We start from the raw sequence: 27,061 nt of genomic DNA on the forward strand, positions 1-27,061 counted from the left end.
AGCATTCCCACTCTGCTTTACCTCTCCACTGGTGTCTTCTGCCCCCGTAGAGATCCAGAAGTGTACAATCCCACATATCAGGCTGATTTCATGGGTGTTCAGAGGGTTCTAGTAGATATTTAGCTCACTTTAGGGGACCCGTTGAAACAGGGTCACCTACTTCTCTGCCATCTTGCCCCTCCTCCACCTAAATCCTACTTGTTTTAACTACAATGACATCTCCCACTTCTGTGAGACCAGATTTCATGGCTAGCTAACGAAATTACAAAGTGTTTCACCTTTGCTCCGTTTCCAGTTCGTTCATCTTGCGGTGCTTCTGTTCCAGCTGTTCCTGAAGCTCCTCAATACGCTCGTTCTCAGTACCTTCCTGTTGTAAGCGGAGCATCTTATTTTCATGTTGCAGTCGAATAAACACTTCCCTGATGTTGAAGAGCAAAGTTTGTTTTTAAATTTTTTAAATGTACATTTTACATTCTTAATTTTAAGAGAATTCCTGTTCATGCAGTAGCTGTCACTTAAAAATGCCACCAATGCTCCTGAAATTTTTTAAAAGAAAACTATATAGACTGTAAGACTGTCTTAAAAAACAATTAATAAATTTTTCAAAGCAAAAATATTATATTATATATTATATTATATATCATTAAATATTATGCAAATCCCAAAAGAAACAGGAGTTATTTTACTGGTAACTTAGCTCCTATTCACTATAGCATATCTTCAGAAAACATATACATTAAAAGCAATGGATTTAAGAAATCAGTTTAATATTTTTTTTTAAAGATTCTATTTATTTATCAGATAGAGATCACAAGTAGGCAGAGAGGTAGGCAGAGAGATTGGGGGGGGAAGCAGGCTCCCTGCTGAGCAGAGAGCCCAATGCGGGCCTCGATCCCAGGATGTTGGGATCATGACCTGAGCCGAAGGCAGAGGCTTTAATCCACTGAGCTACCCAGGCGCCCCTGCTTAATATTTTTTAAATATATTCTTATGACAGTCATATTACTGCACCTAGGTTTTTTGTTTTCAGAAAACAATTTTTATTAAAAATTTACAATTACACATTTTCTAAAATGTAAACAATAGAAATATTAAATAGAAAAGTAATGTTCTCCTACCTGCTGCCTCCTTAAATGTAATTTCTTAAAAGCAACTAATTCCAATTAATCTCAATTTGGTTCTTCTGAATGGCAACATCATGACTTTAAAATACAGGCTCATATTATGGCTTTTTTTTTTCATACAGCTATTTTTAAGGTGATATTAATATCACTGGGTATTAACAACTTTTAAAAATTTGCTCTCCAGGGGCACCTGGGTGGCTCAGTGGATTAGGCCTCTGCCTTCGGCTCAGGTCATGATCCCAGGGTCCTGGGATCGAGCCCCACATTGGGCTCTCTGCTCAGCAGGGAGCCTGCTTCCCTCTCTCTCTCTGCCTGCCTCTCTGCCTACTTGTGATCTATCTCTCTCTGTCAAGTAAATAAGTAAAAAAAAAAAAAAAGTTGCTCTCCAGTCCAGCATGTAAAGAGCTCTGTCTTAACAACAAAAAATCTAACAGAATGAAAATTAACATATTTGCAAACTGTATCCTGAGCAGTCACAAAAGGCCACCTATTGTAGGACTCACATATGTTAAATTCCATAACAGAGTTGATTCTCTGCTGCCTGGTGCTGGAGCCTAAGGGGAGGCAGAACTGAGGAATGACTACTAAGAGGCACAGGGTATCTTTTGGTGGGAATGGAATGTTCTCTAATTAGATGGCTGCACAACTCTATGACTACGTTAAACACCACTGAACCATACGGTTTTAAATGGGTGAATTGAATCTCAATAAATCTGCTTAAGGAAAGAGTAGAGTCTGAAGTAGTAAATAAAACTGTTACCACAAAAAGGAAAGGAAAACCATAAAAAATACCAGATTAGTCAAATACCTAAAAGCAAACATAGCAGTAAAATACCGCGATAAAAGTTGGTTAAGAGATTCTAAAATTTGTATTTTATTTAACTTCAGCGTAATCCTTCTGCTATTATTGACAGCTCTTCTCCTATTTGTTTCACCCACGTGGATTTGATGCCAGGTGTAAAAAAGGTTTTCCATTGAGTTTAGGATAGGAAAAGAAGTTCAACACAATAAAAGTCACATTATAAAAACTAGAATATTTTATTCATGTAGTTTGTGAAACTTTACTTCTAATAAATTCTAAAACTACTGTAGTAGCAGTAATAATCTAAGAAGTTCAAGTAGATGAGACAAAGTAATTTTGAACTCCATGACTAATAAAATGGAACATCCTGAAGGCTAATAATTTTTTAAAGAAGAAATATTTCTAATATTAAGCATAGATTATTAATTAATAAAAACAAATTTACCTATATTCCACTGGCATAATCTCAGCAGCAAGATTCTCATAACTTTTTGTAGCAGATGCATCTAAACAACAACAACAAATGATTAACATTTCAGTATTTCTACCATTAAAAAAAACTTTTCTAAATCCAGTAAAATTCACCTGTTTGGTTTAGGTGATCTTGTTGTACTTGTGAACATCGAAGTTCTTCATTTGTTTCTTTCAGAGTATCACGTTGCTCTATTAGTCTCTAAAAAAGAATTGTTTATATTAGCAAAATATTTAATTCTGCCCACCAGAAATGTACTTTATGCTTATAATAATTTATCTTAATTTCATAATTGTTGCTTAGTTACTTAAAAGGGACAATGTTTTAGTTTTCGCGCTAAGAGGTAATTTTCTCTTACATAAATCACATAATCTTTATACAACATAAATCTTATGATTTCCCCATTAGATAATTTATTTGAACCAAACTGATATAATTACGCAATGGAGTACAAATGTGCAACAGCAGAGTTTAAAAAAAAAAAAAAAAAAAAGCATGGACTTTAGAGGCAAAGAGATCACGGCTTGAACTCCAGTTTCATTATTTACTAGTTGTTATATCACCTACAGTGAGTTATTTGACTTTTTGGCCTTAGTATCCACATTACCAAAATGGAAATGCAGATACATAACCCTTGCAAGTGTCTTGAGTAATGAGTGAGGTAAAGTTAGTGGTTACTTAAAGAACTGTGATCTTTGTGATGGGTATTAAGGAGGGCACGGATTGGATGGAGCACTGGGTGTTATACGCAAACAATGCATCATGGAACACTCCATCAAAAACCAGTGATGTACTGTATGGTGACTAACATAACACAATAAATCAAACCAACAAAAAAGAACTGATGAGCCAGTACTGATACACTATTATTAACTAAAGGACATCAGGGTTCCCTGTTTTACTTTTATGGGTTCTGACAAATGTATAATGTATCCATCATTACAGTATTATGGCCAATTGATTTTCAACAAAGGTATCAAGACAATAATAGGGAAAGAATAATCTTGTCAACAAATAGTTCTGGGACAACTGAATAGCCACACACAGTAGAATGAAGTTGGACCCTTATCTTACATCATTTACAAAAATTAATTCAGAATTGTTCACAGAAACTGTAAAATTAAAAGAAAACAAAAGCATAAATCTTTATAACCTCATTATTACTCAGTGACTTCACAGAAATACTGCCAAAAAAGTATAAACAAGGAAAGAAAAAATAGGTAACTGATTTCATCAAATGAGAAACCATTCCATTGCAAACAGCACCAACAAAAAAATGAGAACCCACAGAATAAAAGAACATATTTTCAAATCATATATTTGAGAAGGAACTTATATCCAGAATCTATAAAGAGCTCTTACAATTCAATAAAAAAGCAAATAACCTAGATAAAACATGAGTAAGGGCTTTGAAGAGACATATCTCCAGGGAAGACACACAAATGGCCAATAAGTACATGAAAAGATGCTCAACATCATTAGTCATTAGGGAAATACAAGTCAAAACCACAATAACATACCATTTCATACTCACTAGGATAGCTAAAATTAAAAGTCTGATAAGTGTTGGCAAGGATATGCAGAAATTAAAAACCTTTAGAAATTCCTGAGAATGAAAAATGGTTCACCTACTTTAGAAAACAGCATGGTAGCTCCTTGAAAGGTTAAACATAGTGACCATATGACCAGCAGTGCCATGGCTAGGTATGTACTCAAATGAAAATACATGTCTACATAAAAATTTGTAAATAAATGTTCATAGCCACATTATTTGTTTAATAGCCCAAATGTCCATAAAATGATGAATGGATAAATAAAATGTGGTATGTCTATAGAATGGAGTATCATTCAGCATTAAAACAAAGTACTGATTCATGCTATGATATGGATGAACTTTGAAAGCATTAAAGCTACGTGAAGGCATCTAGTCACAAAACTGACACAGTGTAGGATGACATATTCTGGACAGACTGGGCAAATCTTCAGAGACAGAAAGTAGATTAATGGTTGCAAAGGCTGAGGGGAGGGGAGCCAGAATGCAGGGTGGCTGCCAGTAGGCACACTAACGAGGTGATGACAGTGCTCTAAAATGTGTCTGTGGTGAGGGCTGCACAACTGGGAATACACTAACAACCACGGAATTATGCACTTCAAGTGGGTGAAATTTATGGTATATAAATTATATCTCAATAAAGCCACTAAAAAATAAAATCTATGGCCCTTGCTCTCAAGAAGCCGACGGTCTAGAATAGGAAAACATGCAATGAGACATATGGCCTTGCCTCTGTGACTTCGTCTTTCCTCATGAAGGAATAACAACACTGCACAGTAAATTTCTACTACTTTCTTCTACGGCAACACTTGGATTTAGAGTAAGACAGAAGACTTGATTTACAGGACTTTCACTCTTAGAACAGCAAGGATAATATTAAATACTAAAAGAGAAGACAGACATATTACTCATCAACTATATTCATGTGTACCTCTTTTTCCTTAAGTAAAGCTTCATGTTTTTCTTCAAGCCGCTTCATTTCAAATGCTAGTGTATCTGCCCTTTTGGATTCAGAGGAAAGTTTATTGTGAAGATCTTGAACCTTTTGTCAGAAACAAAAGTAGATAACAAAAGTATATAATATTAATAGTTTTTAGAATTTAATAAATGAGAAACTGATTGGAAATAAAATCTATAATAAGAACATAATAAGTAATTCTAAATAGTTATGGAAATAGCATGTAAATAAGTGCCTAAATTTTAAAATACCCAAATAATAACTTAGTAAAAAAAAAAAAAATCAGTCCTATATTCCAATGTTTCTCCAGGTTGCCAGATAAGCAGCAAAACAGAATATCATGTTATAGCTCCATTCTCTGGGCAATTACTACTGGTTACCAGAGATGTCAATAAGCAATAAAATGCCCAAAAATATATATAAGCTCAGAAGACAGTAAAAAGGGAAAGACCTAGATAACTTAAATTCAATTATCAACCCTGGAATTAAAATTACAGGTAGAAGAAATCTATCGTAAGTTCACAGCCAACTATAGGCAATGTTTCTTCAAATCTCTATCACTCTGAACGTATCAAAAGGAATCAAAAGAAAGTTGAGCTCTTTTGATTTTATTTAAAAAAATTAAGATATTTTCTGGGGTGCCTGGGTGGCTCAGTCATTGGGTGTCTGCCTTCGGCTCAGGTCATGATTCCAGAGTTCTGGGATCGAGCCCCGCATCGGGCTCCCTGCTCAGTGGCAAGCCTGCTTCTCCCTCTCCCACTCCACCTGCTTGTGTTCCCTCTCTTGCTGTGTCTCTCTCTGTCAAATAAATAAATAAAATCTCAAAAAAAAATTAAGATATTTTCTTACCTGCCTCTTGTATGTTTCTAACTGTGTACGTGCTGCATTTGCCTTCTTCAATTCTTCTTCTAAGCTGACTGTATTATGCATATACATCATGTTTGTTTCTTGTAAAGTTTTCACCTGCTTGCGAAGGTCATTCAGATCTTGTAGTTTCTGACGATATATCTCGACTGTTGACTCTAGTTTATTTGCTTTATCAGAGGTGGCCCTACAATAATAAAGACTGCACATTACTGAATAAGAACTAGTAAATGCATAAAGAAATTTTATTCTATCTGTAAAATTAGTCAACCAGATAAATAATCAATTGGCTGAAACAAGAAAAAAAAAAGGAATGAAGAAAGAAATAAAATGAAAAAGACAGACAAAAGAAATAAACTTTGTGTGAACTTTGGAAAAAGACTAAAATCCATCATTGAACCTTCTCGTTGCAAAGGTATCAAAACAAAAATGTCTTGAATTTGGCACACTAAATTATCAAACCTTTTCGTACAGCACAATGTGTAAAAAAGAATGGTTTTACAAATGCAACTGAACAATTCTAGGCTCCTCTGTAGCTTATAGGCTAATTTTGCTTTGTGTCTAGCATTTAGTAAGTATTTGATACATTTAGGATGTTGACTCAACTTACAATTTGTCTGACAAAGTACTTTGCTTTAGGGATGTATCTACCTGACCAACTGGGCTAGAGCAAAAGTAAATACATAAACCAAATCACTTTCCATCACATGCAGGTTCAAACAAATGGGTATAAATATTTTATTTCAAATGGAAAAACTGTCAAAGAGAATAAGAGAACCTTGGAATAACCCCGAAATAAATGTTAAGATACTCACCTATACCTATTTTATATCAAATGCCAAAACATGGATTGAGAATGCTTTCCCTTATGTAAAAAGTTCACAAGATACACTAATGAGTACAAGGAGGTCAGGCTAAATGTATCTAAAGGTGATTCCCAGCTTACACAGTTTTAAGAAAAAGGTATCATTTTGGGTTTATGAATTTTAACATGAAATTGTGCTACCACGGGTGGCTCAGTTGGTTGGGTGTGTTCGATTCTCGATTTTTGGCTCGGGTCATGATCTCAGGGTTGTGAGACTGGACCCCCTGTCTGGGTCTGCACTAAGAGTGGAGCCTACTTGGGATTCTCTCTCTCCCTCTCTCTCTACTCCTGTCCTCCCCTCATCCTCCCTCTCTTAAAAGAAAAAAAAAATTGTGCTAAAAGAATTGAATATTATCCTTAAACTGCAATTACCATCAACAAGCATAAAATAAGTTAAGACTAAGAGCCTGGATAAAAACTGATCAGTACCTGATACACAGGAATCACCCTAAGAATCCCTGATTAGACTGTGGAATACCAAAATGACTAACGAATAACTTAGAAGTGACATCATTAGATTTAGATACGCCATACCTAAGAACATCTATTTCATCTTTCAGGGCTCTTGTTTCTTCAGCAAGACTAGTCAGTTCATCATTCCTATGCTGAAATTCAATTAGTTGCTTTTCAAGTTCTTCACAGTGAACACGGTAATCATCCTTTGCAGCTTCAAGCCTTGAGTAAAGAAAACAAGTACTTATAATGTGATTTTCATCATCTGTTTTCTTACTGAGACATGTGCTTAGCAAGGCATACTTTAAAAAAATTTTTTTTAAATTCCACACTCAAAAGAAAGGCTAAAGGATTAAGACATTTTCAGTTCCTGGATTTGAAACTGGCTGAGAATAAACTTAATGTTCTGAATTTTTATTTTCACTTCTGAAACACTGTGCTTTGTTATCTCTAACTCTAGTAAGAGTTTTAATATCTTAAAAGATGAAGAGAAAATATATAGATATTTATTAAAATTATTCAAAAATATATATCACATGAGAAGTGGTAAAATAGTAACTCTAAGTAGACTATAATAAATTAAGGATAAATACTTAAACTCTATAGCAACAACAGAAAGTAAAAAGACAATATAGTGAATAAAGTAAAATATTGAAACAAGTATTTAATTTACCCAACGGAATGCAGAAAAGAAAAATAAAAGGATATGACAAATGAAAAACAGCAAACTGACAGACCTAAATACAACCATAACAAAAATTACATAAAAAGGGAAACAGACTACGCACCAATTAAAAAGGCAGAAACCATCAGACTAGATAACAAAGCAAGGCTCAAATATATGCTGATAACAAGAGATGGTTTAAATATAAAGGCACAGATAGATTAAAAAGATTTTTAAAAACACCATGTGAACAGTAAGCAAAAGAAACTGGGGTGGTTATGTTAGCATCAAACAAAATAAATTTTTAGACAAGAGTATTATTAAAGATAAAGATATTTCACAAATATAAAAGGGTCAAATCATTAGAAAGCTATATCATAAATGTGTATATGCCTAAAAACAGCTTTAAAATACATGAAGCAAAAACTGACAGAATCAAAGGCAGAAATCCACAAATCCACAATCATTCTTTAATACCAGTCTCTAATAAATGACAGAAACAAAAATATCAGTAAAAATACAGAAGAGCTCTGAACAACACTATTAACCAACTTGATTTGACACATACAGAACATGTCAGTCAAAAATGACAGAACACACATCCTCTGCAAGTTCAGATGGAACAGTCATCACAATAAACATGCCGAACAATAAAATAATTAATATTAATTAATTAATTAATAAGTATCTAAAGACTGAGATCTCGTGAAGTATGTTCTCTAACCATAAGAGACTTAAATTTGAAATTAGCCCACAATAAGAAGTCTAGAAAAGCCTTCAGTACTTGGAAATAAAACAACACATTTCTAAATAACACACGAGTCAAGGAAGTTATCACAAAGGAAATTAGAAAATATTTCAGAATAAATAACAACAGAAAGACAGGCAGTCAAACTTTGAGGACCCAGCTAAACCAGCTGCTTAGAGGAAAATTTTACAGTTTTAAAGGCTTATATTAGAAATGAAGAAAGGCTTAAAATCAATCATCCAAGTTTCAACCTTAAGAGTCCAGGAAAAGAACAGCAAATTAAATCCAAAGTAAGTAAATGGAAAGAAAGATAGAACAGAAATCTAAAACTAGTAATATGGAAAGCTAATAAAGTATTTGAAAGTATTAATAAAATTGATGAAACCCTAGTAAGAATGATCAAGAAAAATGAGAAAAAAACACAAATTACCGAATTTTCAGGAATGAAAAAGTGAATATCAATATATTTCCCACAGTCATTAAGAGGACGATAAGAGAATATTATGAACAACTTTATGCCAATAAATTCAACAACTTAAATGAAATAAACATATACCTTGAAAAGCACAACTTATCAAACTGACATAAATGGAACAGAAAACCTGAGAAGCCCTATGACTACTAACAAAACTGTATTTGTCATTAAAAGCCCTTTCACAAAACTACAGGTCGATTGCTTTACTAATAAATTCTACCAAATATTTAAGGAAGAAATATTATTATTCTTACATAAACTCTTTCAGAAAATAGAGGAGGAGAGAACACTTCCCAATTATTCTATGAGACTAGAAGAACTCTGACAATAAAACCTGAAAAAGATATTACAAGAGAAAAAAAGTTATAGACCAATATCTACATGAAGATAATCAAAAAAATTCTTTCAACATATCAGCAAACCAAATCCAGTCATAGATATGCAGAATAATAAGTATGACCAAACTGATCTAACCATGAAATATAAGATTGTTCAACATTCAAAAAATAAAACGATCATAATAAAAGAATGAAAAAGAAAAACTACACTGTCATTTCAAGATGTAGAAAAATCATTTGTCAAAAATCATACCAATTAATGATAAAAACTCTCAGCAGCCAGAAATAAAGGGGAACTCCTCCAAAATTATAAAAAGCACATTAGAAAACTCTACAATGAATATCATACTTGATGGTACTTAACTGAATGTTTTTCCCCTAAGACCTGGAACAAAGTAAGATGTCTGTTCTTGCTAAATGAAGGAAAAACAAATAGAGGGCAGAAATAATAAAAGGAAGATGTAAAGCTCTGTTAATAGATGAGATGATTGAGGATGCCTTAGATTTTCTACATGAACAAATTACTAGAATCAATAAGTGAACTAAGAAACTTTATAAGACATGAAAGTTTCAAAATAAAAGATCAATTTCAATGTATAAAAAAATCACTTGTACATATTTGCAGCCACTTTTCAGAATAACTTTAATTGCATATGTAATAGCATCTACTTGGGAATAAATTTAATAAATCACATACAAGACTTCTCCACTGGAAACAACACAACACTGCTGAGACAAATTAAAGATTTAAATAAATGAAGATACCATATTCATAGAAATTCTCAACATAGTTATCAATTTTATACAACCTAAATCATAATCACAAAAGGTTTTTTAAATAGAAACTGACTAGCTCTCAATTTTAAATGAAAATGCAGAAGACTTGGAATAGCCAAAACAAATTTTGAAAAGAAAGAACAAAGTTGGAATACTTATACTACCTGATTTTAAGCTTATTCTAGAACTAAAGTAATCAAGACCATACCATATAGGTATAAAGACAAACAGATAAAGGGAAAAGAATTAAAAAGTCCAGAAAATGACCCAAATTTTATGGTTATATCATTTTTCACAAAGGTACAAAGCAATGTGGAGTAAAACTAAAATTCTTTCGAATGATGATACTGTAACAACTAAATACCCACATGGAAAATAAAAATAAAGCTTGACTGTACACTATTTTTATAAAAAAAAAATCAATTCAAGATGGACCATAGACTTACATGTAAAAGACAACACCATAGACTCACATGTAAAAGACAACACTGTGAAGTTCTGGAAGACAACAGTAGAAAAGTATCTTCATGGCACAGAAGTAGACAAAGATTTCTTGGGCAGTACACAAAAACACTAATATTAAAAATATAGATAGGGGCGCCTGGGTGGCTCAGTGGGTTAAAGCCTCTGCCTTCAGCTCAGGTCATGATCCCAGGGTCCTGGGATCGAGCCCCGCATTGGGCTCTCTGCTCAGCAGGGAGCCTGCTTCCCCCCCACATACTCTCTGCCTGCCTCTCTGCCTACTTGTGATCTCTGTCTGTCAAATAAATAAATAAAATCTTTAAAAAAAAAATCGATAAAGTAGACTTCATCTAAGAACTTCTACTCATTGAAAGACACCATTTAAAAAATGCAAAGGCAAGCCACAGAATAACTGAAAAAAAAATATTACTACACACATATTTGGCAAAGGACTTGCATCCAGATTTTTAAAAATTCCTACAACTAATTGATATTGACAAATAACCCAATTTAAAAACAGATCAACAGTATGAACAGACAACTCACCAAGTTATATATATATATATATTTTTTTTAAAATATATATATATATTTTATATATATTTATTTATTTATTTGACAGACAGAGATCACAAGTAGGCAAAGAGGCAGGCAGAGAGTGTGTGGGGGGGGGAAGCAGGCTCCCTGCTGAGCAGAGAGCCCAATGCGGGGCTGGATCCTAAGACCCGGGGATCATGACCTGAACCAAAGGCAGAGGCTTTAACTCACTGAGCCACCCAGGCGCCCCATAAGATACATTTCTAGTAAGCACATGAACAGGGGCTTATCACATTGCTGGTTATCAGGAAAATGCCAATTAAAGCTCTAAGGAGATACTACTACACTCTTCCTAAACTATTTAGTTAAAAAGATAAGAATTATGCTATGCAGGCAGAACGAGAGCAGACTCTGCTCATGGAAGGATAAAATGTTATGACCACTGTGTCATAGGCAGTGTCTTTTAAATTAAACACGGAACTACTATATAACTCTGCAATACCACTATATATTTACCAATGAGAAATAAGAAAAAAATATGTCTACAAAAAATCTTGTATTACAATGTTCAGACTAGTTTTACTTAAAACCTGGAAACCCAAATGCCCATCATCTAAAGGAAAATGGGTAACTAAAAGTGTGTATAGGGGCGCCTGGGTGGCTCAGTGGGTTAAGCCTCTGCCTTCGGCTCAGGTCAAGGTCTCAGGGTCCTGGGATCGAGCCCTGCATTGGGCTCTCTGCTCAGCAGGGAGTCTGCTTTGCCCCCAACCTGCCTGCCTCTCTGCCTACTTGTGATCTCTCTCTGTCAGATAAATAAATAAAATCTTTAAAAAAAATAAATAAAAATAAAAGTGTGTATAATATGGAATAATTCCAAATATTTGAATACAACTCAGCCATAAAAAATAATGAATTACAGATACAATCAAAATACAGATGAAGGCTCACAAACATGCTGAGCAATGGAAGTCGGTCACCAAGCAGTTCATACTGCATGATTCAGTTAATGTAACATTCTAGACCAGAGAAAACTCATCTATGGTAAAAAATAATCACAAGAGTGCTTAGCCTCTGGGAGGTAGGTGTTGACTGGGAAAAGGCATAAAGGAACTTTCATCTCTAATACGTAAATCTTACCTTGCAAAAGAACTGTAAACATACTGAAGTCTTATTAATAGTTTGCTTAAGACAAAGGTAAGGTTAGCAATTCTTAAATTACTTTCTTTGTGTTTTGGGATTGAGTATATGAGTAAATATATTGAGGAAAATGGGAGCCAGGTTTCTCATCACTGGAGAAGGGGTTTCCAGTATGAAATGGAGATCAGAATGAATCACGAAAACACAGAACTGAAATGAAAGATTTCAAAATGAGCTCACTGTTCACAGTAAGAGACATAAAAACCAATGCAGACATAGGTACATATAAGCATATGAACACAAGCAGGTGTAAATGTGAACACAGGCAAGCATACTTCTTAGCTCTGTACACTAAAGGGGCCTACAAGCGATGACAGAAAAACTCATGTGGAACACTAAATCTTTGTTTCTAAGTAACACTGTCCATAAAAGGAATTAGAGATCCTTAAAGAAATGGCTGACTGCAGGGTGGGGAAAGGAAGAGATAAGTCTAGAATATTTTGTTGCACCCGAAAGTAAGAAAGTGCTCAAAGGACAGTAACTGGTTCAAAGGCCACAGGGGCCAACTCCAAAGGGTTCCCAGTGGTCGAATCTGGGACAATTTCACCATTAAATTAATGTTGATAGCTACGGATTTATAGATTATTAAGTAAGAATCCATTAATAAATGCAGTGCATGATCCTGGATTGGATTCTGACCAGGAAAAAAAAAATAGTCATAAAGGACAGTGAGACAACTAATGGAATTTGAATATGATCTGTGGATTAGATAATAATATTATATCAATGACAGATTCCCTAATTTTAATCACTATACTATGGTGTAAAAGGGAGTTCTTTTTGTTTTAGGAAATACATGCCAAAGCACATAGGGGTAAAGGTGCATGGCTCCAACTTATTCTCAAGTGGTTCAGAAAAAAATACGCAAATCCATAAGAACATGTAGAGTGATAGCTAAAGCGAATGGGGAAAAAATGCAAAACAACTGTGGAATCTGAGTAAAAGGAATAAAGGAGTTCTTTGCACTATTCTTGCAACTGTTTTTGTGTTTAAGTTTGATATTATAATAAAAAAAAGGAACAAAAAGTCATAGAGTACAATTAGAGTGCCTACTCTCAAGGCCTTACAGCTCCAGGCTCAGCAGCAAGCACACAAGAGACAATGTTTATTAAAGACAAGATGTATAACACCTTATTATTTTTTTTTCCCAAAGAAGAAACATAAAAGTTAAAAGAGAAAGCATCTTTTTAGCTTAAGATTTCCGTTTTTTCCATTTATTATCAGGTTCCTTCTCCTCCAGAAGAAATGCCCCATTCTCCCCAGGCCTCAGCAGTCACTCTCTTTAACTTCTATTGCACTTGCACATGGCCTTCATTTGGCCCTTATTAGAAGTTATTTTGAATTGTTTTGATTTTATAGACATATCCCACTTGCCTACCTAGCTTTCAAGTCTTGTGAAGGCAGGAACCACCTGTACCATTAGGTGTTTTCAGAGCTGGATTAGTGTCCTAAGCATGCTATAAATCTCCAGGATGCTACAGCATACTGTAAAATGCTTAATAAGTAGTTGTTGATAGGATTTTACAGCTCTAGTTTAACAGAACTCTGTGGAAGGATTTTTACTAAAAATGCTACCTGAAGTTTTCTTCCTGTAATTGTTCTAGCTGTAACTGTGCATGAAAATACTTTTTTGCAACCATTGTATTTGGATCATCAAAAGAGCCATCCAACTGGTCAAGCTTTTCATTTATCATCTCATTCTCAGAAACTAATGAATTCTTTTCATCTTGAAGTGCAGTCACCTAAAAAATAAATAAACAGAAGAATCAATACCAAAAAACCTTAGAGTCCAGAGTTCACATTATAATTGCGACTAAGCCATTAAATTAGTTTGGTCAATCAGACTAGATAATTTTTAAGGACCCTTCCAAATCTGGAATTCTGGGTATAAGAGGTTTGAGTCAAACAAAAAAAAAAAATCAAAATAATTTGATTTTTATTACTTTATTAATATATTAATTTATTAACTAATACAGAGAAAACAGAGTTAATTCATATAAGGAGACTATTTTCAAAATTATGTGCTTGCCTAGTTTTGGGAAGAATATCATTCTAAGTCTCTAAAATTATGTACCGATAAACTTCAAAAAATTAATGTGTTCCCCTTTTAGTTATAAATTTGCTATTAGGATGTTGTTACCTCCTAAATACACACACGTTTATGCACAGTTAGTTTAGGTTCATAGTAGAAAATTATCAGTTACATATCATGCCTTCAGGGACAAGCACATTATTTCATTAATGAATCAATAACAAAAAGCTGAATTAAAGCCATTTGCATATTAAGACTGTTTGCTTACATTTTAAAATGGACAAAAATATGTAATTTTAGAACCACATCAATATCAGTACCTGATAAGTTGTTATTTTACTTACATTTTTATGCAACTCCTTTTTCTTTTCCATTTAAAAATGTCTTTAAAAATTTATAGGTATGCTGTAACCCTTAGAAGACCAGTTTATATATGATTTTATTAAGATCTGTTTGAAAAAATTGAATCTTTGACCTCTTATGACTTTCAACATATTACTACATAGTCTTGTGATTATTTTCTTTTCAATAGGTATAATTAAATCAACCCAGTTATGTGAATGAAACTATATACTGACACAGACAACTGGTAATAGGAAATTAAAGTCAAGTGAGTGCCTTTATTTTTTTTAATTTAATTTTATGCTTTTTTCAGTGTTTCAAAATTCATTGTTTATGCACCACACCCAGTGCTCCATGCAATACGTGCCCACCATAATACCCAGCACCAGGCTCACCCAACCCCCACCCCCCTCCCCTCCAAAATCGTCAGTTTGTTTCTCAGAGTCCACAGTCCCTCATGGTTTGTCTCCCTGTCCGATTTTCCCCAACTCACTTCTACTTCTCTTCTCCATCTCCCAGTGTCTTCCGTGTTAGTCCTTAGCTCCACAAGTGAAAGCATATGATAATTGACTCTCTCTGCCTGACTTATTTCACTCAGCATAATCTCTTCCAGTCCCATCCATGTTGATACAAAAGTTGGGTATTCACCCTTTCTGATGGAGGCATAATACTCCATTGTATATACAGACCATATCTTCTTTATCCATTTGTCCACTGATGGGCATCCTGGCTCTTTCCACAGTTTGGTGACTGTGACCATTGCTGTTATGAACATTGGGGTAGACACAGCCCTTCTGTTTACTACATCTGTATCTTTGGGGTAAATATCCAGCAATGCAATTGCAGGGTCATAGGGTAGCTCAATTTTTAGTATCTTAAGGAATCTCCACAATGTTTTCCAAAGTAGCTGCACCAACTTGCATTCCCACCAACAATATAAGAGGGTTCCCCTTTTCCCACATCCACGCCAACACTTGCTGTTTACTGTCTCGTTAATTTTGGCCATTCTAATTAGTGTAAGGTGGTATCTCAATGTGGTTTTGATTTGAATCTCCCTGATGGCTGATGATGATCAACATTTTTTCACGTGTCTGTTAGCCATTTGTATGTCTCCTTTGGAGAAGTGTCTGTTCATGTCTTCTGCCCATTTTTTGACATGATTATCTGTTTTGTGTGTGTTGAGTTTGAGGAGTTCTTTATAGATCTTGGATATCAGCCCTTTGTAGTGTCATTTGCGAATATCTTCTCCCATTCCATGGGTTGCCTCTTTGTTTTGTTGACTTTTTTCCTTTGCTGTGCAGAAGCTTTTGATCTTGATGAAGTCCTAAAAGTTCATTTTTGCTTTTGCTTCCTTTGTCTTTGGAGATATGTCTTGAAAGGAGTTGCTGTGGCTGATGTCGAAGAGGTTACCGCTTATGTTCTCCTCTAGAACTTTGATGGATCCCTGTCTCACATTGAGGCCTTTCATCCTTTTAGAGTTTATCTTCATGGATGGTGTAAGAGAATGGTCCAGTTTCATTCCTCTACACATAGCTGTCCAATTTTCCCAGCACCATTTGTTGAAGAGACTGTCTTTTTTCCACTGTATATTTTTTCCTGCTTTATCAAAGATTATTTGACCACAGAGTTGAGAGTCCGTATCTGGGCTCTCTACTCTATTCTCCTGGTCTATTTGTCTGTTTTTATGCCAGTACCATGCTATCTTGGTGATCACAGTTCAGTAGTAAAGCTTGAAATCAGGCAATGTGATGCCCCCCCTTTTCAACATTTCCTTAGCTATCTGGGGTCTCTTCTGGTTCCATACAAATTTTAGGATTGTTTGTTCCAGCGCTTTGAAAAATGCCGGTGCAATTTTGATCGGGATGGCACTGAAAGTATAGATTGCTCTAGGCAGTATAGACATTTTAACAATGTTTATTCTTCTGATCCATGAGCATGGAATGCTCTTCCATCTTTTTGTGTCTTTTTCAATTTCTTTCATGAGTGTTCTGTAGTTCCTTGAGTACAGATCCTTTACCTCTTAGGTTAGCTTGATTCCCAGGTATCTTATAGTTCTTGGTGCTATAGTAAATGGAATCGATTCTCTAATTTCCCTTTCTATATTTTCATTGTTAGTGTATGAGAAAACTGATTTCTGCACATTGATTTTGTATCCTGCCACATTACTGAACTGCTGTATGAGTTCTAGTAGATTCAGAGTGGGGTGATTTGGGTTTTCCATATAAAGTATCACGTCATCTGTGGAGAGAGAGTTTGAATTCTTCTTTGCTAATTTGAATATCTTTTCTTTCTTTTTGTTGTCTGAGTGCTGTTGCTAGGACTTCTAGTAGTACTATGTTGAATAAGAGTGGTGAGAGTGGGTATCCTTGTTGTGTTCCTGATCTCAAAGGGAAGGCTGCCAGCTTTTGCCCATTGAGCTTGATATTCGCTGTGGGTTTTTTTCATAGATAGATTTTATGAAGTTGAGGAATGTTCCCTCTATCCCTATACTTTGAAGTGTTTGAATCAGGAACGGATGCTGTAGCTGGTCAAATGCTTTTTCTGCATCAATTGAGAGGACCATGTGGTTCTTCTCTCTTCTCTTACTGATTTGTTCTATCCCATTGAGGGCAGCATCCCCTGGCGCTGATTTGCGAATGTTGAACCACTCTTGCATCCCAGGGATAAATCCCACCTGGTCATGCTGGATCATCTTTTTAATGTGCTGTTGGATCCTACTAGCTAGGATCTTGTTGAGAATCTTGGCATCCATATTCATCAGGGATATTAGTCTGAAATTCTCCTTTTTGGTGGAGTCTTTGCCTGGTTTGGGAATCAGGATAAGCTGGCTTCATAGAAAGAGCCTGGAAGCTTTCCTTCTGTTTCTATTTTTTTGAAACAGCTTCAGGAGAATAGGTATTATTTCCTCTTTGAATGTTTGGTAGAATTCCCCAGGGAATTCATCAGGTCCAGGGCTCTTGTCTTTTGGGAGGTTTCTGATAACTGCTTCAATCTCATTACTAGATATTGGTCTATTCAGGTTGTCAATTTCTTCCTGATTCAGTCTTAGATGTGCATAGGTTTCCAGGCATGCATCCATCTCTTCTAGGATGCTTAACTTACAGGCATATAACTGTTGATAATAATTTCTGATGATTGTTTCTACTTCCTTGGCATTAGTCGTGATCTCTCCCCTTTCATTCACAATTTTATTAACTTGGGTCTTCTCTCTTTTCTTTTGGATTAGTTTGACCAGTGGTTTATTGAGCTTATTGATTCTTTCAAAAACCGGCTTCTAGTTTTGTTGATGTGTTCTACTGTATCTCTAGTTTCTATCTCAAGATCTCTGCTCTAATCTCGATTATTTCCCTTCTTATGTGTGGGGTTGGCTTAATTTGTGGTTGGTTTTCCAGTTCTTTAAGGTGTAAAGGGACCTTGTGCATTCTGGATTTTTCAATTTTTTTGAGGGAGGCTTGGATGGCTATGTATTTCCCCCTTAGGATTGCCTTCGCCATATGCCATAGGTTTTGGACTAATGTGTCTTCATTCTCGTTGGTTTCCATGAATTGTTTATGTTCTTCTTTGATTTCCTGGTTGATCCAAACATTCTTAAGCAGGGTGGTCTTGGCGTGCCTGGGTGGCTCAGTGAGTTAAGCCTCTGCCTTCAGCTTAGGTCATTATCTCAGGGTCCTGGGATTGAGCCCCACATCGGGCTCTCTGCTCGGTGGGGAGCCTGCTTCCCCCCCTCTCTCTGCCTGCCTCTCTACCTACTTGTGATCTGTCAAATAATAAACAAAATCTTTCAAAAAAACAAAAAAAAAAGAGGAGAGTGGTCTTCAGCTTCTAAGTGTTTGAATTCCTTCTGAAATTTTTCTTGTGGTTGAGTTCCAGTTTCAAAGCATTGTGGTCTGAGTACATGCAGGGAATAATCTCAGTCTTTTGGTATTAGTTGAGCCCTGATTTGTAACCCAGTATGTGGTCTTCTGGAGAAAGTTCCATGTGCGCTTGAGAAGAATGAGTATCCTGTCTTTAAATACAGTATAGGCAGGTTACAGACACTGTCCTCCAAATGAGCCACACAAATGAGCCACACAGTTGGAAAACTGTCCCCAGATAGACTGCAGGAGAAAGAAGCTTCTCTTCCTAAATTTAAGGCATGCATCCATCCTTGCCATGCAAGCAGTTTAGTGACTATTACTTAACATGTACAATCCTAAATGACTGAGATACACAAAAGAATGAAGAGTGTGAACCCTCCGCATCTTTACGGTAGAAATGTAAATAATTATGCAACAGAAAATGTTCAAGGTGCTTTGATGGGAGCATACCATAAGGTGGGGGTGGGACACAAAGAGAAGAGTAGCTCATTCTAGCTGGAGGGAAGAGACTGTCATAAAAAGGTCAACTGAAGAAAAACAATACCCTCAGTCTTCCAAAATGGGTCAGAACCCTCTAAAGAAGGCAGAGAAACAAGGGCAAATTTAGTTTTCAACACCTGGTGTTGTATAATCAACCTGATTCATGTTTTACAATGCGTGTTCAGAGCTACCTTTAACCACAGACTGAAGGAAGGGGTAGTAAACATGCAAATTCCTTGTGCCACACCATCCCGTCTATGCCTTAGAATGTCCAGTAGGGGGTTCTAGACATCTCCTTTAACAAGCTCCCATGGTTATACTTTCTTTAGGTCATAGTGTACTCGCCTTTATCCCTCCCTGTTTTATTTTTTTCTATTTCTTTGTTTCTCTCCTTTTTTTGCCATCTCTCACCCTCTCTCTCTTTCTGAGTTATTTAAGGGATAGAAACATTCTAAAAGTTTAAAAAAAAAGTCTCATTTTCTTATATCACCCAGATTTAACTTAATTCTTATATACCATCTGCATAGTTAAGAATGAGATATAAAATTCTATAGCTAGAGCTCCCCTTTATCCCATTAGAATCTGAACCACCACCTTGGACAGAACTTATCTTGTACAATGGTGGGCAGGACTATGTTTTCTCTAACACATCATGAGCAAGAATGACCGGCCACTGCTCCGGCAGTAAGTGAAGGATTGCCTCCTATCGCTGCCAGGTGGTAGGAAGAAAGGCCGGGAAAGGCAGAATAAAAGCCACCGGCAAACACATTAGAACTTGCCTGAGGCCCCATAATAATCCCTACTGGAACAGAACCAGATGGCCAAATCAGAGTTTCTCAAAACTTCACATCAAAATGTCACATGGAGATTTCGCTCTCTTTTTTTAAAGTACATATTATGGGGCCTACCTCCTCATTTCCTGAATCAGAATTTCCCTTGTCCCAATACTTAAAACTGTAATTTGCACAGAACCAACACAGTTCTGTCTTTAAAAGGATTCAATCTTCACCAGATCTTTCACCACAGAAAATCTCCACTTTTGCATTCTTTATTTCGGTTAAAACGTGTGCTAGCTGAACTGCGTCAACAAGTAGTTTCTCCAAAAAGGGCTCGTGAGTCTGCATTTGAACTCTGTCTGGGTGCAGGGCTGCTTCCCTGACTAGGCACTCTGCAGATACCGTGCTTCCATATTCTGGCATTCAAGTCGTAGGGGAGCCTGATTTTGTCTTCGTGGGCAATGTGCCTTATCAATCCGAGTGACTAGGTACTTTTTTTCCTTTATTCTTGAAGTTCAATATCTTACCTAGGATAAAGCCTGGTGTTAAACATTATTCACTGATTTGTTTCTACAGATCTACAACTTCCTTTTAAACCTCACTTTGTTGTTCTACCACCTAGTCTATTTTACTGATGTGTTCCTATGAAATTGTTATACGACATGAAGCAAAGCTTATTTTCTAAGCTTGGCTAAAGTCTTTTACATGCTCTTTAACCTGAAATGTTTGCACCAGTGCCATATTTTTATTCTTTTCATCTAAATCATGCTTCACTGGCAGTTAAGACACCTTATATTTTCAGTGTAGTTGAAGACTTCCTGGACACCCTCTCTACTGTACCAAAGTTCCAGTACATCTTCCCTTCTAAGTTATCGTTGAAACGGTTTTCCCTCCACACCATTCTACAGCCTTGTGAATGGTTAGGGAAGGAGGTGGGTGAGCTCAGGCGAAAGGCAGTGCTTTTTTGTAACACCTGGGCTATGCTCTCATGTCTGAGGTTTAATTACCTTTTACCAGGGTGTGAAAAGTGTATCTCATTCCCAGGAAGGCATTTCTTTAGGCCTCAGACCATTCCCCCAATGCAGTATGTAGCTCTACAGCCTTTGTTTTTATCAGGAGTCAGCCTGGATGGCTCAGTCGGTTAAGCATCTGTCTTCGGTTCAGGTCATGATCCTGGGGTCCTGGGATCGAGCCCCACATCAGGCTCCCTGCTCAGCAGAGAGCATGCTTCTCCCTCTCCCTTGCCTGCCACTCTCCCTGCTTGTGATCTCTTTCTGTGTCAATAAATAAAATCTTAAAAAAAAAAAAAAGGGAGTCCGGTCCCCTAGGCTCTTAGTCACTCCTCCTCAGTCCAGTGAAAGAAAACTGAAAGAAGCAAAGGGTGGCTTCCTTCCTGATTGGGTAGACTGCAGTGAGAATTATCAAGATTTCTGTGGACCCCCCACTCCCTTATGGGCTAGGAATAAAGGTGGTGAGATCGAGCCCCATGTTGCTCTGTGAGGAGTCTGAGATTCTCTCCTCCTCCCTCTGCCCCTTCCCCTACTCATGCTTTCTCCCTCAAAAATAAATAAAATCTTAAATATTAGCTTTGTTCAAACACAGGACTGATTTTTTTTAAAGTTAAGGTTGAAAAAACCAGGATTCCAGCGCTGTCACTGACTTAAATAGCTGAATCACTTTGACCCGCGTCCCTTCTCTTCTCCTTATTTGCAAGCCCTTAAGGATTAGAATTACTCAGCCCTATCATTACAGATATTTATCTCATCAAGCAAGGATAATACTACTACAACCCTTGTTCCTCGTCTTCATACTTTGCAGAGAGTAAATTATTTATGTAACTCATTATTTGAACAAAAACATGCAATTTACATACAGCATATTATGATGGTACATCTACCCTTTTGCATAATTTTTCAAGAATTACTGCATAACTTTTGCATATGCATTTTCATATAACAATATATGCAAACACACATAGCACTTATGTGTGTCAGGTCCTGCTCTGAGTGCTTGACATATTAACTCATTTAATCCTCATAATCACTCTGGAGATATATACTATTATCATATCATTTCTCAAAAGAAAAAACTAAACTATAAAGAAATTAAGTAATTTGCCTGAGAGGACACAATCAGCTAGTAGCACGGCCTGGTCTAAGTGGGCTGGTTTGACAATCTACCCCACTACTAACTACTGTCTCTCATAGTAAGTTTATTTTGCCAACACGTACGTGCACATGAACTCAAGAATTATATACACGTGTTCAGATACACGCATGTTAGCAAAACTTACTTGGCACTCGCATTTATGGGGGGGAGGGGCAAGCACTTTTAAATACTTCCATAAATGACCTTACTTATATATTCACACTGTCTGCAGTTGATATTTTAATTTCTTCTTTTTATGAAAGAACCTAAAGGACCATCTAAATACCTGAAATTCTACAATTAAAATGATTTTCTCAAAGGAGTAAAGTTACCAATTTTCAACTCTTAGAGAAAAATGATTACAAAATTCATACTTGAATATTCAAGCCTGTAACAAATACTTTAAATTTGCCTTCCATGAAATGAAACCCAACCTCAAAACACTTTACCAGTGAATATTTACAATAAAACCTTTGTAAGGAGGACTTTTTCTCAGACTGGTTCTTTTCCGCACCTGCATATCTAGTTCTTGGCATCTTTGCCTCAGTTCTTCTTTTTCTGCTAGTGCTTCTTGAAGTTCTTCCAATGCCCTTTTAAGCTGAAACACAAAATGTACTGATTCTTAATAAGTCATGTTTTGACACAAATTGAAAAACAGACATATATACACTATATTAAACGTGGTTACGAAAATGCATTAACAAGTCTCCATTTGAAACTTTCTAGGGTTACCAAGCCAATTACACAATATAGGAAAAGGACTGAGCACAGTGTCTCTGGCACATAGTGGACACTCAATAAATAATTGACTACTCAGGGTAGGCAGGAAGATTTTAAGGTAGTAGTGGCCTTATGCAAATAGACAGCTGTGTGAAATAGCTGTTTGGGCAATGGGAGAAGGTGTTGATTAGTACAGAACAATGGTGAAGGGCCTAACTGTGGATGGAAATCATGCATTTATATGACCCCAATTCAAACACATGGCTGTGCTTTTCTCAACAGTGCTCAACTGCATGGATGTAGCAGTAAAGAAGACATTCTTTATAGTTTTGATTTGCATTTCTGATGATCAGTGATGTGGAGCATCTTCTCATGTGTCTGCTGGGCATCTGCATGTCTTCTTTGGAAAAATGTCTATTCATGTCTTCTGCTTATTTTTTAATTGGATTATTTGTTCTTTGAATTTTATAAGTTAACTATAGAGAACAATCTGATGGTTACCAGAAGGGAAATGGGCTGGGGGATGGGTGAAACAGGCCACGGGGAATAAGGAGGGCACTGTCATGATGAGCACCGGGTGGTATATGGAACTGCTGAATCACTATACTGTACACCTGAGACCAATATTACACAGTATGTTAACTAACTGGACTTTACATTAAAAACTTTTTAAAAATTCACCTATTAACAAGTAAGTCTCAACGTTGTTTTTCTGTCAATAATATTCACACAGTCTCATTAATGTTTAAGGCTATAGTCCCACAGAAATAAAATTTTATGTAAATCTTTATGAAAAAAAATTTTTTGGTTCAATGTGCATTTTTTAAAAACTGAAATATCATTAACATACAGTATCATATTAGTTTCAAGAACACAACATAATGATTCAATAACAACAATGAAACGATGTTCAGATGCCATGAAATAGGTGGCAGTGCCTTAACTATGTTGTGTGCTATCAGGCCCAAGGGCCTCTTCCACTCTTGTCAAAGGAAGTGCTAACCTCCTCCCCTTTCACAGAGCACTCCTTATGAAATATTTAAACCACAGCATATTAGAGGTTATTGTTTAATTTCATCACAAAAAATTTAGAAAAAACACAGTATGTTTAAATTCAAGTAAAAATTTCATAGAAAAAGTTTTGAAATATTTCATGAGAGAGAGGTAATACTCATGAAAAACAGATGTTCAAAAATATAACAGAAATAGCACTAGATGCATTTGCCTGTCATTATACCTTTTCCCCTACAACCCAGGTTGGGTTACATATCAGAGGAGAGTGCCTTTTTGCCCAGGTGAGACAGGCATGTCATAGAACCAGGGAAAAGAGCCCTGAGCACAGGTCTTCGAGCTGTTTCTTCAACAAGACAAAAATTATATTAACTTATTAGATAAATTAGAAATCAGCAGAATTCTTACATTGTCTACTATTAACAGTGTAACCATCTAGAATGAGCCACATATGTATTACAAGTTTCAGAAGAAAAGTTCAATGTCACTCAACTCTTTGAACATGAGCATAAAAAATTCTGGAGCCCAACACTACTTGCAGTCATGAAGGAATGCATAATATTCAGCTGAGATATTACAGAATAAACAACCTAAATTTCATGGAGAAAAATATTCTTGTAAATGTTCTCCAATGAAATCCTTATGATATTAATTAGCCAAGCAACTGTATGACTGTTTTCAACACTTTCCGCAATTACTGAGATACTCACCTGTTGCTCTAATTCTCCAACAGCATCATTTGTAGGAGAGCTCAGTATTTCTTTACTCATCAACTAGGAAATTAAAATAGTAAACTTAAGTACAATAAAGAGATGTTATGAAGTAAAAATAGGCTTACTTGAGAGTAAGATGTTTTACAATTAGTTTTCCTTTGTCATAATTTAATGAACCTTAGAATATTATTCAAATAAAAATTTTATTAGAGGCTTAAGCTAAATAACACAATGTTCAACTGTTACATCAGTGAGAACATCAGAAGTAAAGTGTACTTGAAATACAGAAGTATATTTAAAATACCTATATACTGAAAAATTACAATCCAAGTTCTAAAAGATGAACTACTAAATAAAATTGATGAAAAATAATAATAATAAAGATTCTTCCATAAAATAACACTTTTAAAATACTGCCTTTAAATGAGTGATATGGTAAAATTCCTAATCTGAGAAGTCATTTTTAAAGTAGGAATTACAGGGCACCTGGGTGCCTCAGTGGGTTAAAGCCTCTGCTTTCGGCTCAGGTCATGGTCCCAGGGTCCTGGGATGGAGCCCCACATCAGGCTCTCTGCTCAGCACAGAGCCTGCTTCCCTCTCTCTCTGCCTGCCTCTCTGCCTACTTGTGATCTCTGTCAAGTAAATAAATAAAATCTAAAAAAAAAAATAAAGTAGGAATTACAATTATATGAGAAAAAAGGAGCCTATAAAAAGTAACATTTTTGCACCTGAAAGGCAAATTTATGGTTGTGATGCTTTAAATTCAAGCCAACAATGCAAACTCAGAACACACAAACTAACTTCCTGTGAGAGGTCTCCCTCCAAACCATGCCCCTGCCAAACTATGCTCCCTCCCTAATCCCTAGGTTTCTTCTGCATTCCGCATCATCTCAGTCCTTCAGGCTGATGTTAAGAATCAACATGTACCATGTGAACTCTGAATCATTCTGGATGACTTTATACAACTGGACTGCCTTGAACCCAGGCTACCTGGCTTCCAAACATATCACCCACCATATTTGCTCACAGTACTAACGTTCTGAAAATGAACACAAGATATATTTACACACATGCTTTACCATTTTGAGAAAGACTGTTCTCATTGGCAGGGAAAAAAGAAGTAGTAAAAATTCTTGTCTGGTTAGCGGTTGTTTATCCTGCTTAGGTGAAGTTATCTAAGGGAACCTGACATTATAATCTTTTAAAATACAGAAATACTAAAATTGGGCTTGAAGTCTTTTTAAGATATCCTAGGTAAAGAAAAGAAGGGAAGACACACTAGCTTAAGATAAGTAAACCTGCTGCAAAGGGCAAGTTTGTACAAATAGAAAAACATACATCCGTAAGATTTATGTGAAAAATTTCGTGTTATTTGGTTAAGGATTTTCATATATATGTAAACAAAATAAAAACTTACCTCTTGAATAGCAGTCATGACCACATGTTGAACAGATTCTTCCAGTGTCATTATATTTTGAATATGTTCTGTGATTCAAAAACAAACAAACAAACAAATCTGATAAAAATCTACTCTTTACCCATGGAACTTTAGTCATTCAATTAACAGCATAAAAGTTCATTTATTATACACACTTCTTTATGGAAGTATTTTTCCACAAGAAATATGTCCATTAAAATCAGATAATCAGAACTGAAAATATTCGTATTTTTAAACATTTTATTTTTCCTAAAGAAGAAACCTCTAACTTTCTTATAACGAAGAGAAAGAGAAAAAATTATAATCTTAAAACAATTATGACAATTTCCTCCCTGTTGTTAGAAATTCAGTATTACAGGATGAATCCATACATAGTAAGTGAATTCCTAAATCTTCGGCCTAGAAAGTTACATTTTATAGTTACCTACACTTAGTTCATTTCAGGAAGGCTTTTAAAGAAGGGACTTATATAACCTCCTTAAACGCGTGCTCAATATTCATCAAGCCTCATCTACGCCTTACCACACACAGGCAGTAAGTTGATTCTGTCCCAATAAGAAATGAGGAACCATAAGAAAAAAAGTTTCATATTTTTGCATATTTCATATATTTGCATAATCCACTACAATTATGTTTCCAGCTAAACCAATTTCCAAAGAAATCCAAATTAAAAAAAAAAAACTTACTATTTTCAAATGCTTTTATTGTTTTTATAATTCTTCTGGAAAACTTCTGAAAGTTCTCTGTCTTTCTTTTATTTGTAAAGCCAAGAACCGGACAAAGATTCTGATAGATTCTGGTATGCACCTGACCACTAAGTAGGGAGTGGTTGGGAAAGGGGAAGAATTAAGTAGAGAAAGGACAGAGATGCAATCGTTTCCTTTAACTGGATTTTCTGGAAAATGGAGTGTTTCAAGCCTGCTAAAACCTTCAAAAAAATTATTTTTTTCCCCACCAAGTTAAACCAGGTACTACTCAGCCGAACAAATTCACTCTTCCAAAACTGAGATTGTTGCTATGCCTTGGAATCATTTTGAACTCAATTCTCCCTACAATGTATAAAGGTATGTTAAAAAAAAAAAAAAAGAAAGGAAGGAAAAGAACACACATACAAGGAGGCTAAACAACATGCTATTCAACTATCAATGGGTTAACAAAGAAATCAGAGGAAATAAAAAAAAAAAAAAATACATGGAGACACAACAGTAACCAAAACACAACAGTCCAAAATCTTTGGAATACAGCAAAAGCAGTTC

General features: G+C 35.7%; 1 protein-coding gene across 1 annotated transcript in view; it reads right to left on the bottom strand.

Annotated features, from left to right (window-relative positions):
* HOOK1 (hook microtubule tethering protein 1) overlaps positions 1 to 27,061 on the bottom strand; it is a 70,231-nt gene that overhangs the window by 20,808 nt on the left and 22,362 nt on the right. Inside the window, exons 6-15 of the mRNA XM_080801549.1 lie at positions 25,785 to 25,852; positions 24,365 to 24,427; positions 22,438 to 22,521; positions 13,864 to 14,030; positions 7,172 to 7,312; positions 5,758 to 5,959; positions 4,882 to 4,992; positions 2,512 to 2,599; positions 2,372 to 2,432; positions 279 to 419 (exon numbers count right to left, since the gene is read on the bottom strand). Coding sequence (XP_080657675.1) covers positions 279 to 419; positions 2,372 to 2,432; positions 2,512 to 2,599; positions 4,882 to 4,992; positions 5,758 to 5,959; positions 7,172 to 7,312; positions 13,864 to 14,030; positions 22,438 to 22,521; positions 24,365 to 24,427; positions 25,785 to 25,852 — 1,126 coding nt within the window. The remainder of the gene's footprint in view (positions 1 to 278; positions 420 to 2,371; positions 2,433 to 2,511; positions 2,600 to 4,881; positions 4,993 to 5,757; positions 5,960 to 7,171; positions 7,313 to 13,863; positions 14,031 to 22,437; positions 22,522 to 24,364; positions 24,428 to 25,784; positions 25,853 to 27,061) is intronic.

Source organism: Martes martes (assembly GCF_963455335.1).
Source record: "Martes martes genome assembly, chromosome: 4".
NCBI classification, from domain to species: Eukaryota; Metazoa; Chordata; class Mammalia; order Carnivora; family Mustelidae; genus Martes; species Martes martes.